Source organism: Zophobas morio, unplaced genomic scaffold (assembly GCF_036711695.1).
Source record: "Zophobas morio isolate AGI-343-1 ecotype UQ-CSIRO unplaced genomic scaffold, CSIRO_AGI_Zmor_V1 ptg000042l, whole genome shotgun sequence".
Classification (NCBI taxonomy): domain Eukaryota; kingdom Metazoa; phylum Arthropoda; class Insecta; order Coleoptera; family Tenebrionidae; genus Zophobas; species Zophobas morio.
Window position 1 is genome coordinate 471,713 of NW_026972147.1, and position 17,033 is coordinate 488,745.

The window sequence follows — 17,033 nt, forward strand, 5'->3', positions numbered from 1 at the left end:
TCTTTTATTTGTATTTTACTACAAAAATTTATGCAGTTCTTAATTTCTTATTTTTTTTACTGGTTTTTATAACGCAACGATGAAAATTTTTTGAGTGATAATTTTATAAATCTGATCGGAGTAAAAAGTAAGAAAATGAAACCTTCAGCTTTAGGAATATTAAAAATTTATTGTCATTTGCCGCTAATGCTTCAGCATAGCTTTTAAAGCTCAGTTCAAACATTTTTAGGACTTTTACTGTTCTTCTCATCTTAAGATGTACGCTTGTTTTAACCAATAAACTAAAGCAAATCAGGCAAGACGATCTCAAATGATTATTATTGATTTGCGTAAATACTATTTTTTATAACCAAAATTTATGTTTTTGTAAATCAACTTTAAAAACTTTTAGAATCTATTTTATAAATTTATAAAAAATTTTTATTAGAAACTTATAAGTATAATATTAGTATTGTTAATTATTTGGCAATTTTATTTCCAATGCGCTTAGATGGCGGTGGTAAACTTAGAAATTTTAAAATGCAATTCATTAAATTTCGGTACTCTACAAAAACATATGTTAAGAATAAAAATTGAAATCACAAGTAAGAAAAAACCAATAGACTTTTCCCAGTCCCAGTAAAGATGACGAAGTCTTTGAAAAAGTATCCATTCAAAATGCTGCATAACATTAAGCACATTTACAATAAAAAAATATTTACTACAATAATATTATATTATGTACATATAGATAAAAAGAAACCTGGCGAAGATTATAAAGATTTTCAAAAAGAGATTTTTTACAAGCCAAGTAGATCCACTCGTCCAACACACAAACGCCGTAGCTATCGTTATCATAAATAGAACCTATTTTAAGAGTAACAAAATTAAATTAGAAATAAAATAAATATTTAGAAATTTTAAAAGATAAAAGAATAAGAGCTTTAACAGTTTTCAAATACTAAAGTTAATATAAAAAAAAGTTAAAATAGATAACATTAAACGAATTGAAAACTTTAATAGTTGTAAATAGTTATAATAAAACTAATAAAAAAAATTATTATAATATTTATTATGATTAAATACAAAGTAGTGTAATATATATATAAATAAAAGTTTTATAATTATAAATTAAACAAAAAATAATAAAGTAAAAAAATTAAAATAAGGAATTCATTATATAATAGTAAAAGTATTAATCATACTAATAGTGTGATTATGTCAAAAAACTTTAATTGCCCACTTATTATTATTAATCACTACAGAAGAACTTTTCACAGTACAATAAAATTTTTAAATATAGTGAATTGTTTATATATATAAAAAAGAAACAATGAGTCGCTTGAGAATAATTTCGTTCATCAAAATTTCCTTTTTTCTGGTCGATGATTGGATCGTAGTACCATCTTAAAGATTCTATTATATATTATAATATTTTTTTATATTATTCATTTTATGCTGTATTTCTTCACACCTCCGCCAAAAATCAAAAGCGCATAAACCGATACACATGTGACTTGACGCAAAAATGGTTCAGAAGTTTTTACTTTGCCTTGAAACATATAAAAGAGAGATTGAACGCCAGCCGCGTCCCGATAAACCACGGAGGACGGGTGGATTTTTATCTGGGTCAGATTAATAATTAGTATCATTTTGTTTGTTAATTATAGTAACACAAAAACTGCCTAAAATCATATAGTTTACTGTACAGTAGTAGGCATCAAGTTGTTTATAGTGTGTCTAAATTAAATGGTAAGCCACCCGAAGATCATGCTTGGTCTTGAACATTTTGCGTCCGACTCTATATGAAACATTCGGGTACATGGCAATAACTAAAAGTCCTAAATGTTTTTAATACAAATTAGTGTACAAAGAAAATATATATTAAATATTAAGCAAACTAAGAAGAAAATAAAACAAAATATTGAAAAAAAATTAATATGAAAAACCTTTTAATAAATTCAAGTCACTTGAATTTTCGTTAAAGCGAGGACCGCCAATAAGCTCGTTAGAAGTGCGAGTAAAATGATATTTATCGACCAATCCTGCATCCGCCAGAGCATTATATAAATAATAGCGAAGTTCCGATATTTGCTGCAAATAACAATAATTATAGTAGTAGTAGCAATAAAGATGATGACGATAATAATAATAATAATAATAATAATAATAATAATAATAATAATAATAATAATAATAATAATAATAATAATAATAATAATAATAATAATAATAATAATAATAATAACCGATAATGTTGACTTGGATAAGCAATGTTTATTTATAAAATCGTGTTCTTGAATAAGCGAGTCAGGAAGAAGAGTGGACTGCCACTGGTTGAACAGAAAGAACAACGCTAAAAAAAATAACATCTAAATAATATAATGAATAAATAAAAAAATAACTGAGACAACAAATAAAAGGATAACAAACACAAAAAAAATAATTACTCAAGTGATCGCTTCGTTGAGCTTGACCAAACAGAAAACGAGAATTACTTACTTCCTTTTATAAATTACAAACTTATAGTTGATAATAATAGTGAAAGAAAATTGAATGCCTTTTTACTATCTGGAGATATATCAAAAGGGTCGCGCAAAGTCATCGAGGCTATAATTGTCTTATTAATAATGATATTAGTAAAATAAATTAGTTATTAGCTAATAATAATAATGTGCACAAGAATTGGGTCAATGCAGCGAAAAAAGCACGCATATATCAATGCCTTCCCCAAAGTTGGTGACAAAGGAAGTTTGGATAGTTGCCAGCCCAGAGGAGTGAGCTCCTACAATAATAATAATAATGATAATAATAATAATAATAATAATAATAATAATAATAATGAGAACTTCTCTTTCATCAAAAGCTTGTAATCGCTTTAAACGGTGAAGACAACCGTTAACGAGATGAATATCCGGAGGTTGAATACATTTCTTACTAAAGTCAATCACGTTACTAACATGCAACGCCTTTGCCTTTAAACAAAGCCCCTATGCAAAAATAATAATGATAATAATAATATTATAATTAAATAATAATCACCATTAAATCGGAACGAACTATTTCAGGAGTCTGAAACTCCAATAAATAAGGCAATAACGTCTCGGAAATTAATGAAAAATAATAACCACTCCTAACACGCCCTTAAAAAAAAAGGTCAAAAGTTTAATGAATTAATATAAAAAGCGAAGTTTACAAATAAAAATAGGAAATTATAAATGATATTTACTGAACAAAGTTAAACACAACATAGGATGGCAAATGACCAGCTCGTCCACGTCGCTGTCTAAAATTTGATAGGCTAATCCACTTTGTGGTTAAACTTTGCATGCACGTTTCCGGATAATATTCCATTTCCTTAAGCATCCCGCTGTCAATGACGTACACAACATCCGGAATAGTAACACTCGTCTACTATGAAAGTTACTTTTAATTATAATTATAAAAATAATGTCATTTTTATTTACGTTCTTTAAAAAAAGTAACATCTAATTCCTAAAATATTAATATTACTCCATAGTAAGTTCGGGCTATAATATCCATATTTACTTTACACAAAAAAATTATTTCTACTTTTTAGTATAAAAATATAATTCAATATTTATTTAAAGACGCTCTTCATGAAGAACATTAATAAATTAATTCTAATACTAAAAATATTAGTAAATTAATAGACTATATAAACATATTATAATAAAGATAATCAAGAAAGTGCTCAACCAACTTATTTATATTCTTTATAAATTCTGCTTATCTCTAATATTAATTTTTTATAGGACCTCCGCAATATTCGTAGAGAGAATAACTTTGTAAACGCCTTCCGGCGCAGGCTCAAAAACAAAGCGCCTACTGGCTAGTCCCAAGGAAGAGTGAAGCAACTCGATAGCCACGTTTTCATAGCCCAAGTTCTTTATTTTTCTTATAAAAAATTATTTGAGATTTTCTTTGTTACCCTTTTTAATAAATAAACTCACGTGTGCATAGCGTTTATTTCTTCAATGCCGGGAAGAAACACGAGTATTCCTCCAGGTGGTAACTTTAGGACAATGTAGCCAATCAAATTAGTGATCAAAGGGTAATACGGCGAAAGTTTCGTTTCTTGTCTGGTAAAAGATAGGCGATTGGTACAGAATGATTAATGAGCCTATATGTTGGGGGAAGAAAGACGTACTTAGTAACAATAGAGTGTTCCATTTTTTTAACGTACTCTAAAAATTCGCAATTTTGCTCAAATTTTGAAAATAAACTTAAGCAGTCTTCCAAAAAGTATGACTATAATGAAAACCAATGAAATTCTTTATATAAAAGAAAGCGAATGAAATGTAACCTTCACAGCGTAGGATTTCCCGCTTATTTCTAGCAAAGGACAATTAAAATAATGACAAAATACTGCGGGGTTCACTGTGGCGGACATGAGGATGACCCGAAGGTCCGGCCGAATAGTCATAACCTCTTTCAACATGGCCAATAAGAGATCGATTTCTAAAGACCGCTCATGGACCTCAATAAAAAAATATTCATTATAAATTATTCGAGTAAACTTTAATAAATTTCATTACAAACTAATTTATACTAAAATAAAAAATGCAATGACGAATCAACAGCAGTAAACAAAACGGAAAACTGTTACTAAATATAGCAAATAAATTTCATTAAAGTCTCTTAAAGTCTCTTATCTTTAATACTTGCATTCTTAAGATAAAAAAAAATGGTGAAGGAAGGTAACCTAAAAAAATGTTATGATAGAAATAAAGACTAAAAAACTGTAAAAAGTAATAATTACTAATATATATTAAAGTTTTAATGAAATCAATTATAAAAGTTCACAATAAATAGGATACAGCTGAAAAGTGAATGTAGAAAGTCATATAATAAAGTCAACTATAGAAGTTCCTGTAAAAAGACTTGAAAAATTATAAACAACGAAAAGGAATAAAAAAGTTTCGACCAAGTTATATAAAATAAATAAGAAACTGGATAATTCACTAAAAAAATGTAAAACATACAATAACATATTAATAATGGTAATACCTCATCAACAAAAACGTGAGAAACACCCGCGAGATCAGAAGTAGCTGATAAGCGACTCAACAATACACTATTTTTTTAAAAAAAAAAATTTAAAAAAACCAATAAAACGAGGAGAAAAAAAATAGAATATATTATATCGCTATATATAAATTTACAAAAAAAATGATGAAATAAAAAACCCCGTCGTGCAAAACGTTATGCAGCCGTCGGGAAATGGAAGCACACTGTCCATCCGGACTTGATAGCCGATAGAATCCCCAAGACTTTCGCCCCTCTCATGCGCCACGCGTTCGGCTACAGTAATGGCGGATAGCCGTCTGGGCTGGGTCACTACTATGCGAGCCTGGCTCCCTCTGTAGTTCTCTATCAGTTCTTCAAGTACATATCTATAATAATTATAGTATATGAAAGAAAAATGATAATTTTATAAAACGAATGAACAATAATTATTATATTTAACAAATAAATAATGATAATGATATAAATACAAAAAATAATAATAAAGTAAGTTTTTAAAAAGTATATCTATGCAAATATAAATCCACAAAATAATAGTCAATAAAAAATATATAACTAAATTGCATAACAATAACAGAAATAGTATAGAATTTATAATTAAAAAAAAAGTAAACAAGAGATAATAATTAAAAAATGATAAAGCAAAGTGTAAAAAAAGAATATATATATATTAATAAAAAGTAAACAAAAAAATAATAAATATTATAATAATAACTAAAACAACATTCCAAACAATTAAATAATAACAATTTCTTTTATAATTTCAAAATTCATTAAAAATAAATAACAAAACTATAAATAAATTTATTTTTTTAAAACATTTAAAAAAATATATAATTATGCATTTTAATAGTTTTCACAGTAATACAATCATAATTTATTTAGAATTAATAAAAATAATACCTTTCATAATATTGAAAGATGTATATAATAATGAGAATAATAAAAGTTATTTATACAATTAATTAAAAAAAGGTAAATTATTATTCAAGGAAATAAAAATTATATATAAAATAAATGTTTACATAAAGTAATAATAAAAGTTAGCTGTTTATACTATATAATAGTAATAGTTCAGTTTATAATTATAAGTTATTATATAATAAAGTTACCAAATGATATAGTAAAAGTAAAAAATTAATCAAATGGTAACCGAGTTACAAACATAATAGTAATAAGAATAAAAGTTATAAGTAAAAGTAAACTGTGCATATAAAAAATATATTTTTAATAATAATCGTAACATAAAAATAAAAAAATTAAAAATGTAAAATTTACTTCAAGTAATTAAGAAAAACGTAAAAAAAAATTTAAAAAATTATATATTGTTTTATAATTTATACACATAATAAATAATAAAATATTTAATAAATTATAATAATTGTTAACAAAGTAATAAAAAATAAAGCAAGATAATATTCATAAAATAATAGTGATAATAACGTAAATGCGTACTGAGGAACTTGTGTTGTTTTCCCCGAACCGGTTTCTCCGGTAATTACCAAACATTGATGAGCGCCAATCATCTCAAGAATTTCTTCTCTTTTAGTATATGAAGGAAGTTTCCTTCTCAAGAAATTGATGCCTTACACAAAAATATTACTTTATACTTAAAAATAATGATAATAATGATAATAAAATTTGAAATAAACTAGTGAATGCATTACGCAAATGTTAAAAATAGTAATAATGTACTAAACAGATCCAAATTATTATTGCTTTTGTTGGAAAATTTAAAAATGGGTATAATAATTGCGACCAATCATTATATTTATAAGGCTCAAATATTTTGGAGATTGACTCAATATGGGTTGCAAAAAGTATAAAGACCCAATAGCGTTTACTATGTCAACGTGATTAAAGAGGTTCAATTTTTGGGTTTAAATAATCTAAAGCGTAAAAATAGTGATTACATAATACAAAAGTATTACAGTCATAATAATATCTCCAATAAACTCAATTATTATACAGAAGACTTTTATACATTCAGTTACTTCATAAACTTTTTAAAATATAAAAATAAAAAATAAAATATTTTAAGTTTAAATAAAAAGTATGAAATAGTGTAAACGTAAAATGTTTAGAGTTACCCTTACAAATCCGTTTGCAAATAAAACTTCATACACCCGTAAAAAAAAACGCGAAAAATTATATAAAAATCGCTAATTTGTTTGCAACATCTAAAACCAATCGAGTCTATATTTCAAAATATATTTTGGCGCGGACATTTACGCACGCGCCAAAAAAGATATAACATAGAAACCCGAGTTGCTTCTGTTCTTGAGCAAAGAATCCAGAAGCACGTAGTCGCGGTTTTCTTTCGCTCTATTAGAACATTCATATTTGGCAAAAAGCTGAGTGGAGGCGTCTATTCATTAATAAAATAAGTGACATGTTGCATACAATTATAACGTAGAAACTGCCCACAATAAATACAACAAAAGAATAATAATAAATTGTGTTGTATAAGAAAATAATGATGTAAAAACTCCCAACAATTTATATTCAATAAAATTTCATCTATACACACAACAAATATAAAAAATGTGTTATATGAAAAAGTAATGATGTAATGACTTCCAATAATTAAAAGTTGAAATTTAATAAAATAAAATGTGTTGTATAAATATTATTGAAAGTTCTCAGGGATCAATATTCAGTAAATTTAATATAAAATAATAAATAAAATAAAATTCAACATAACTGTAATAAAGAAATCATTCACATCATTTATTATTAGTAATACAATAATAATAAAAAGTATTTAAATATATTATAAAATTTATAAACGATAAGATAATGATGTAAAAACATATATAATAGTTTCCTATTTATACAATAATAATTTTATTATAGAAATTAAATACAACAAACAAGAATAATAAAAACTAAAAGTAAAATTTATAAAAAATTAATCATAAAAAAGGCTATAAAAAACATAATTATTAATATCAAATGATTTTTATTAGTGTAAAAAAAATATTAAAAAATAAAAAAATTGATAATAATAAAAATAAAAATTATAAAAAATAATGTAATTCCAAAAAAAATAGTATTAAATATTTTTTCCTTTAAATAAAAAAATTGTAACAGCGACAAAAAAAGAAAAAATTATAATAATAAACGATACTGTAAAGTTTTAAAATAATTAATATAAAATAATTTTTAATTGTGTAAAAAAAAATTATGATAATAATAAAAATATAATAAAATTTAAAAAAGGAGAAAACAACTAAATAATAAAAAATACTACTAAAAATTGCTGATTGTGTTAAAAAAATTGTAAAAGAATTAAAAGAAAAAAGCAAAAAAACAATTATAATAACAAAAAATACTATAGAATTCCATTAATTAATATTAAGTGATTTTTTTTTTATGTAGAAAATAAAAACTTTATAAAAATTAAAAAAAATTAAAATAAAATAAATAAAAACACTTATAAAAATAAAATAAAATAAAAAATACATTATTTAAAAAGATAAAGTTAATAAAAAATAATATAATTAATAAAAGTATAAAATATTATAATAAAAAATAAAATAAATAATAAACAGCACTATAAATTCCAAAATGACTAGTATTAAATAATTTTCCGTGTCAAAAGAAATTAAAATAATAAAAAATTGTAATGGAATTCACAGGAAAAACAAAGAAAATAATGAAAAATAAAATAAAAATAGTAAAAAAATTTTTAATACAAATTATTTAAAACTTCAATATTATATTAACTTTCTATAAACTTTAGTTTTATAAAGTTTTGAAAATAAAAAAGCACTTGTATTCTTGATTATATAAAAATTATTATTATTATTATTATTGTACTTCGTCCTACTTTTCAAATTATTATTTTCATTCGCTTATTGAATTTATTACTTAAATAAAAAACCAAGTAGATTTGTATATTTAATTTTTATATATATATTTCTCATTAATATACATAATAATAAGTAAAAAAATATAATGATAAAATGTAATATTTATAAAAGTATAAAAAAAACAAAAAAAAATAGACATTAAAAATAAGTAAAAAAATTTAATTAAAAATAATCAAATATCGAATTCAAATAAAAAATTATAAGTAAAATCGAGTAATAATAGATTTATAAAAGTAATATAAAGATTAATAACTTAAAAATAATACATAAAATATATTTTAATAAATAAAACTAATAATAATACTAAACCCAACTCTTCCCGAATTGCGGAAGTGTGAGGCTCTCTACGGTATATGCTGGACAAAAAAGGATCCTTAAAACCCTTGTAATAAATATAAAAGTTTTAATATAACTAAAAATAAAGAAAAAAAATAAATTTTTATAACGACATTACAAAAATTTCAATACATTTTAAATATAAATTTAAGCAAAAGCAAAAAGTTCACATAAACAACGTCAACATATAATAACTTCATAAAAGTTTGAGTATTAAAAAAAAATAAATATAAAGAACTACTCTTAAGCACTCTAAAGTTTCAGCGAGACAAGCTTCGAAGTCTGCAGAAACATCCAATGAAACAATCTTTCCATAGCCGCTGTGCTCCACGGAGTTGTCTAGTTCTTCCCCTTAAATATGATAATGAATTATATAAATAACTCCAAAAAAAAAAATAGGAAAACAATTAGAGGTTTTCTGTTTTTTTAAAAATATTATTTCAAAAAAATAAATAAAAAATCATAAAAAATGATGATAAGGTTTCAAGTTTTTTTATGATAATAAAAATAATAAGCTTTGTTTTTGTATAAAGATAATAAACAATATAAATCCAAAAAAATAATAATTATTATAAAAATGGTATAATATTATAAAAATATATTTAATAAATACTATAAGAATAATTTTATAATTAAACTACTAAATAGCAATAAAAATTTCTTTTATTTCAAAAAAAATTAAAAATATTAAAAAGTTTATGAAAAGAAACTTTTCTTTAAATAAAATAAATAAGAGCGATAATACCAGAATGCTCAGAAAAATGACGAAGAAGTGAGTCTTTCCACAGTTTTAACGATTTATATTTTGCCTAAAAATAATAAATATCTTTTTTCAGCAGTCAATAGAAAGGTAAGAACCTCGTGCTCATCTGGACTTTCACTTTGAATTATATTATTTATAAAGGAAGGACTTACAATAGTACATACAAAAAAATGTTGAGTATGGTCCTAATAATTTAATACAGCCAAGTTTGAATTACTAAATATTATAACATACATAACACCCCAATAAAATAATAGAGGTAATAATATTTCTCAATTCAATATTTATAAAGTAAAAAAATATTCAAAAAGGAGTAAAAGTGTCATAAATAATAATATTAGTAAAGTAAATAAAGAATACAAAAAATTTATATAAAAAAGTTAATAAATAATAGTTTTGTTTAAGTTTTACTAATACAATCTAAAAAATTAATATAAATTATATAAAAGTATAATAAACGTCGTACAAGCCGCAGAGAAGGAAGAGGAAGTTGATGGCGTTTGCAAAGAAGTTGAACTTCATTCTAAAAAACAAAATAAAAATGTAATAAAGTATTTTTTTTGTATATAAATAAAAAAATTAATGCGCAATAATATATTTGGTGTACTTTTTATTATAGACAAAACAATTATATAAGTTTATTTTAATATTATTATACGTTATTACAAAGTGAACAGATAAAAACTAGAAAAAATCTTTAGTATAAATAATATTACATAATATAAAATATGGAAATTTTTATTAATTGAAAATAGAGAAATACAATATAAATAATAAAAAGAACATGTCTCATATAAAAAAGTTAAGTTAATATACAAAATTTATAAATAAATACTTTTTTGTTACCAATAAAATATATTATAAACAAGTTTATATTTAACATTATTATTATTAGTTATTAAAGAGTATATAAAAAAATATTAAAAAAATCTTTTTCACAAGTAATAATAATAAAATAAATATTAAAAACTTTTGTTAATAAACAAAAAAAAGTATAAATAATATAAAAAGTATACTCTCATAGTTAACAAAAAATATTATGTATATAAATACTTTTAAATGTATATTAAAAATAATATAAAAGTTTATATTAACATCAGTTAAGTTATTAAAAGTAAATAAATATTGTAAATAATAAGAAATAATTAAACAACTTGTCATAAACTTTAAATAAATTTTTATATAAAAACATGATTAAAAAGTAAACTTTCCTAAATATTATGATAATAACAAATATTTTAATAATAATCAAATAAAATTAAAAAAAATATAATAATAATTTATAGCAATATTTTCTTACTAAAAACAAGAAAAATATTAAAAAAAAATTATGTTTTTAAATAAATACATTAACTATTACTTACTATTTATAATTATTAATATTAACTTTAAAAAATATGCACTATTTTATATTTAGCATAAAAAATGTTTACTATTAAATTATTAAAATAGAGTATATATAATTATATAAAAGATATATTTAAAAAAATAAAAAAAAGTTTAAAAAATATTTATAACATAAAATTCGGTATTAACATGAAAGTAAAATTATAATAGATAGAAAACTTTTAAAATTCCAAAGACAAATATATTATAAAGGTTAAATAATATTAATAATATAAATAACAGCAAATCGATAAAAATATAAATAGTAATAAATATATTTACCAGAAAATTTTTTTTATAAATAAAATGACATATAAAGTATACAAAACAATAGTATTAATAATATATAGAATGAAAAAGTCTACTTTTACGATATAATAATAATAACAAAAATAAACATCCCCTGAAATATAAAAAAACAACCCATTCTTCATCAAATGACCGCTTCGAATTTGTGCACGTATACTCTGAATGAGTTTTTTCTCCGACTTTTACATGACATCCCCAAATAGGGAATTGTCAAGCTCCACGCAGAGCTACAGAATAAACAGTAAAAAAGAAAATTAACGTAAGAAAGAGTTTTTTTTCTAATAAATTTCTTATAAATATAAAAAAATTTACTTTAATAAAATTTATAGCTAAAAGTATATAAATATAATAATAAATATGAATTATAAACTCAGCATAAAACGTTAATAAAAAAATTAGAACATAAAAATATATAATATATTTCAGTTGTCAGATAAACTTAAATGATTTCATAAAAATAATAAACCAACAAAATTTAAGAAAATAAATAAGTTAATAAAAAAAGCATAAAATATAAATTATTATATTTTTCATAAGATATACATAATTATTCATATTATTATTATTGAATATATAGCTTTTATCTTTTTATGCGCTTTCGTTTGTTTGTATAGAATATCTATATGAAACTTTAATATTATTATCATTAAAAGTACAAAAAAGATATAAATAAAAATATTTACATTAAAAATAATATATAACTTGTATCATTCATATTATAATTAGTTTTTTGTTTGTTTTTTAAATAATTTTATATGAAACTTGTATATATTTGGAATCAAACGTAATATATATATATATATATTTATATTAAAAAGGTTAAAAAACTTATTATTTAAGTAATTTTTAAACTTTTTTGTAAATATATATAATTATTCATGTTAAAATTATGATTATTTTATATAATACTTATAAGAGACTTGTATAATTTTATAATAAAATACATATAAAAAATAAATATATAATAAAGCTTAAGATAAACTTTAGAATAATTTGTTAATATATTTTAAAAGTATATAAAATCATTTCTATCCTTATTATAATTCTTATACTTGTTTGTTTTATTATAAATATTTATATAAAACTTATATATACTAATCATCACACACACAAACAAAAAAAAGAGGTATACATATAAAATGAAAAAATCTAATAAACTTATTATGAATAGACTTTATAACAAGTAATAACAGTATAATTATTATTTATTTACATAAATATCCCTTTTTGTAAGGTTTTGTTTTGTTATTATTAAAAGTTTATATATTAAAATTTTAACGTTTTTATAAAAAAGGATAGTAAAAGATATAAGTAAGATATATAATAAAAATTATTATAAAGTATTTAATAAACATAATAATAAGCCAATCGTTCTGCTTCTTTCTTCCCTTTAGCTATCCCGTAACCGACTAGCTTTTCGCCGTTATACACCATACAAACCTTGAAAAAAAATAACGCATAAAAAAAAAAAGTAAAGTTTAAAAAAATATATTAATAAAGTAAACTTGAGGCATAATAAGTTAGACAAATTTTTTTAATAAAAATAAAATTGCGTTGTCATTATATAAATACTTAATATTATGTAAAAGCTAAAATTTACTTTAATAATAAATATAAATTTTCAAAAAATATTATAGAAGTAATAATACAATAAGTAAATCTATATTACATTTCAAGAAAGAAATGTTACAAAATATTAAGAATAATAATTAAAGCTTTGGTTTTTTTTAGAAGTTATTTATATAATAAATTTTTAAAGATTTCTAAGTTTTTCTCTTGAAGTATTAATATTTATAGTTATTCTTCTTTTTTTTTAAAAAAAATTGTAAATGTCTTAAATATTTTTTAAGTAAATATTATTTATTATTTACATTTTCTAGTCTATTATTTTTTTTAGCAAAAAAAAATTATAATATTTTATAACTTTTATAAGTAAATAACTTTTTTTTTATTTTAATAAAACTTCATCTTTTCTTATTTTATAAACAGTGAACTTTTCCTATTGAGCAGAACAAGCATACTTTTCTTGGCTAAACAATTTATTTACACCAAAAAATTATATCAAATTTTTAAAAAGAAAATGTTATATTTACATTATTAAAAATTATAACTTTATCATGGGCGGTAAAAAATATATAAAAGTTTATGATATATATTTAGGGTTTTAACGTAAAAAATAAGGTCATAAAATTATAATAATGTGAAAGAAAATAAAATCGTCTAGTCAAAAATATTATTAGCTGCTTGATTTGTATATAGTTTAATGCGATAAACTTAAAAATTCTTCTGCTAAAAGTTTTTTTAAGAAGTTTAGTTTAGTATATAAATAGCAGAAATATAAATTTAAAAAGAAAAAAATTATTCCCCTTGTTAATAATAGAAAACAAGTAAATATAAAAACAGTTTAGTTTTTTAAATTAAAAAAAATATACAAGCAAAAAAAAATTATTAGTTTGCTTCAAAATAATAACCAACAACTAAAAAAATAAAAGAAATTAAGTTATTACATAAATAGCCAAAATATACAAGCAAGAAAAAAGTTATGCCTCTTAATAATATTATAAAAACCAGTAAATTTTACTTAAAAAGTAATTAAATAAATTTTAATATCAATTTTTTCTAATAAATGCTTGGAATTATCTCAAAACTACTAAAAATTATTTTTCTTTATTAAAAAACTTTTTTTGTATAAATATAACTTATTAAAAAAAAGTATTTAATTGTACATAATAATTAATTAAAAAATTATTATAAAATTTATAAATTAAATAATTATTTTCTACAACTGATAATAAATAATTATTGATATATAAAAATACAAATCATACTTTAATATACTCAAAAAATTTTATTATTATAATTGTTAATAATATATGATAATCAAAAAAAGAAAAATGTACGGAAGTTGCTTTCCTTTATAAAAAAATTTTCATTATTTTAAAATTATTTATAGATTTTTATAAATATTAATAAAAACAATAAAGAGGTACTGACGTAAAAAAAACTTAACATTATTATAATATTTATAAATATAATACTATTTATGTAAATAAAAATATTACCATATGTTACTTAAAAACTTTTTATTATTATAACTAGTATAATTAATTACAAACTAAGAAAACTTTACTAAAGATTATTTAACATTATGTATTATAAATTTAAATATAAAAAAATATTTATTATTATAAAATAAATAAAAAAATAAAAAGTATATTGAAACAGTTTAAAATACAAATAAATAATACTGAATTGTTTCAATTAAAACGTAAAAAAAATTTATAAGCCAATTTAAACTTTTTATAAACTATAATAAAAAATTTTGAGAAAAATAAATTAATCCAAATTAGTTTTAGTAAAAAAAAACTCATCATGTAAAGTTTTACCTCGTGTGCAAACTTTCGAGAGTGAGGGGGGCCTTATTATAATCATAACAGTAACGATAATGATAAATAATACATAATAGTAAATAGTAATATTAGAATCATTTTTGAGCTTAACATTTAATAATAAATAATAAAAATAATAACATATATAATAAAGTAAAAATAATAAAAACTTGTAAAAATAAAATTATTTTAAATTCAAAGTTAACAAAGTTAAATAATAATTTATAGAACTAATGAAATTAAAATAATTTTTTAATCCAATGTTCAAAAAATTATAGTATTATATAATAAATAATAGTATTATATAACAAATAATAATAACCAGTAAAATTAGAATTATTTTTAATCTCAATGTTCAACTTTCTACAATATTCTAGAAGATAACTTTTCGGGTTCGAAATCCAACGATCAGTAACTGTTGTTGGGTGGTGATTGATAGCGTGGGATTCTTAAAATATAGTTGATAATGATAATAACAAAATATAATAAAGTCAGTAAAATATATATAATAAAAGTGTTAAATTTTTTTTTTTTCAAATTAAAAGTTATAAATTTTAGTTCTACTGAATAATAGTAATTATATATAAATAAATATACGGAGTGCATCAGAAAACCATGCAGGCGATAACGACTGCTTTAAAATCTGTCCGCTCCTATAAATCAACTCTTGATGATTCACAAGACCTTCACTTTCAAGTTGATCTAAAATCTAAAATATAATTGCATCAAAATAATAGGTGTAAATTTTTTAAAAAAAAAATAAATTTGACGAAAATAGGTAATATAAATTTACAAGCGCTGTAAAATAAAAAATATTTAATACAAAATTTGACTTAGTAACAGTAACTACTGATCAACTAAAAATTAAATATAATTATTAACTTAGTTAGTAAAATATGCCAAGATATTAATAAACTTTGAGATATCAAAAATGCTATACCTTATACAAAAAAAGTAAAAAGGTAAAAAATTAATTTCATTAAGATAGGAAACTTTAAAACAATTGAAAAATTTTTTTATTATAACTATATAATATATTAGTAAAAAGATAATACTTTAGCACAAGCAATTTTTTCTGCTTCTTTTTTATTATAACGAACAGAAGAACCAGTAAAGGTGCCTTAACGAAATACAAAAAAAAAAGTTATGATTAATAAATAAAAAAGAGTAATAGCCAAAAAAAACCTTTCGAATGGGTTATAGTTACCGTGCTTTTATGAAATATAGAGTATCCGTGCTTCCCTATATATAAATAAATAATTCCAAAAGAAAATAAATATAAAAAAGTAACTCACCAAAACCATGTAAGTTTGGCTGAAACGTTTTCTTTTCAGTAAAAACAGTATTCAATGGAGGCAAACTTATTTAATAAATATATAAAAATACTTTCCTCCATTAATAAATACCTACCTGCACTTAGTAAGATACTCTAAAAGAAGGGACTTGGCTCCTTGGCCTCGGGTCCACTTATTAAGTAAGTTATCATAATTATAATTTGCTTCATCTTTACGTTCATAATCTTGAAAAAAAGGATATGAAATTTTTTCTGTTTTAAGAGAAGAATTTTCTTGCGTTATAGAATTAATAGCAGGGAAAATCGGCGGGACCAAGGTAGTAAGAGGTACGGCTGGGTAGTCAAACATCTACAACTAAACTTCAAAACTATATATCGTTGTGCAGATAAAAATTTAAATAACTACTAATTACATATACAGTAATAATATATATTAACATTAATATTTATAAAGCATTAAAAACAAAGCTAATCGTTAAATTATGTCCCTCAGGTCGCTAAAAGGCAGTGCGCTTTAACGCTTTTAAAATTTCTTCAGCCTCACAGGCCAGCTAACGAAATTTTATATAATGAAATCAGCCCTACATTAAGTGGATAAAAAATCATAGGGTGAAACTTTATAAATTAATAAAATAAAATAAAAATTGTATTAA

At 21.4% G+C, this 17,033-nt stretch overlaps 1 protein-coding gene across 1 annotated transcript; it reads right to left on the reverse strand.

The window, feature by feature from the left end:
* Positions 1–458: 458 nt before the first annotated feature.
* LOC135141093 (ATP-dependent DNA/RNA helicase DHX36-like) lies at positions 459–16,571 on the reverse strand. Its single transcript, XM_064071946.1, has 36 exons — positions 16,497–16,571; positions 16,382–16,446; positions 16,272–16,328; positions 16,142–16,206; positions 15,684–15,795; positions 15,409–15,534; positions 15,084–15,115; positions 13,051–13,137; positions 11,812–11,924; positions 10,469–10,525; positions 10,098–10,187; positions 9,985–10,048; positions 9,481–9,590; positions 9,213–9,285; positions 7,292–7,396; positions 6,484–6,613; positions 5,190–5,396; positions 5,011–5,077; positions 4,307–4,480; positions 4,151–4,251; positions 3,954–4,082; positions 3,759–3,897; positions 3,246–3,390; positions 3,022–3,122; positions 2,829–2,969; positions 2,660–2,764; positions 2,540–2,599; positions 2,430–2,484; positions 2,229–2,335; positions 1,929–2,073; positions 1,741–1,820; positions 1,454–1,604; positions 1,312–1,395; positions 743–846; positions 597–660; positions 459–544 (listed from the first exon to the last, which is right to left on the reverse strand). Exons 16-36 carry the CDS (start codon positions 6,552–6,554, stop codon positions 459–461), a joined length of 2,316 nt encoding a protein of 771 aa, XP_063928016.1. The 5' UTR covers positions 6,555–6,613; positions 7,292–7,396; positions 9,213–9,285; positions 9,481–9,590; positions 9,985–10,048; positions 10,098–10,187; positions 10,469–10,525; positions 11,812–11,924; positions 13,051–13,137; positions 15,084–15,115; positions 15,409–15,534; positions 15,684–15,795; positions 16,142–16,206; positions 16,272–16,328; positions 16,382–16,446; positions 16,497–16,571.
* Between the last annotated feature and the right edge of the window lie 462 nt (positions 16,572–17,033).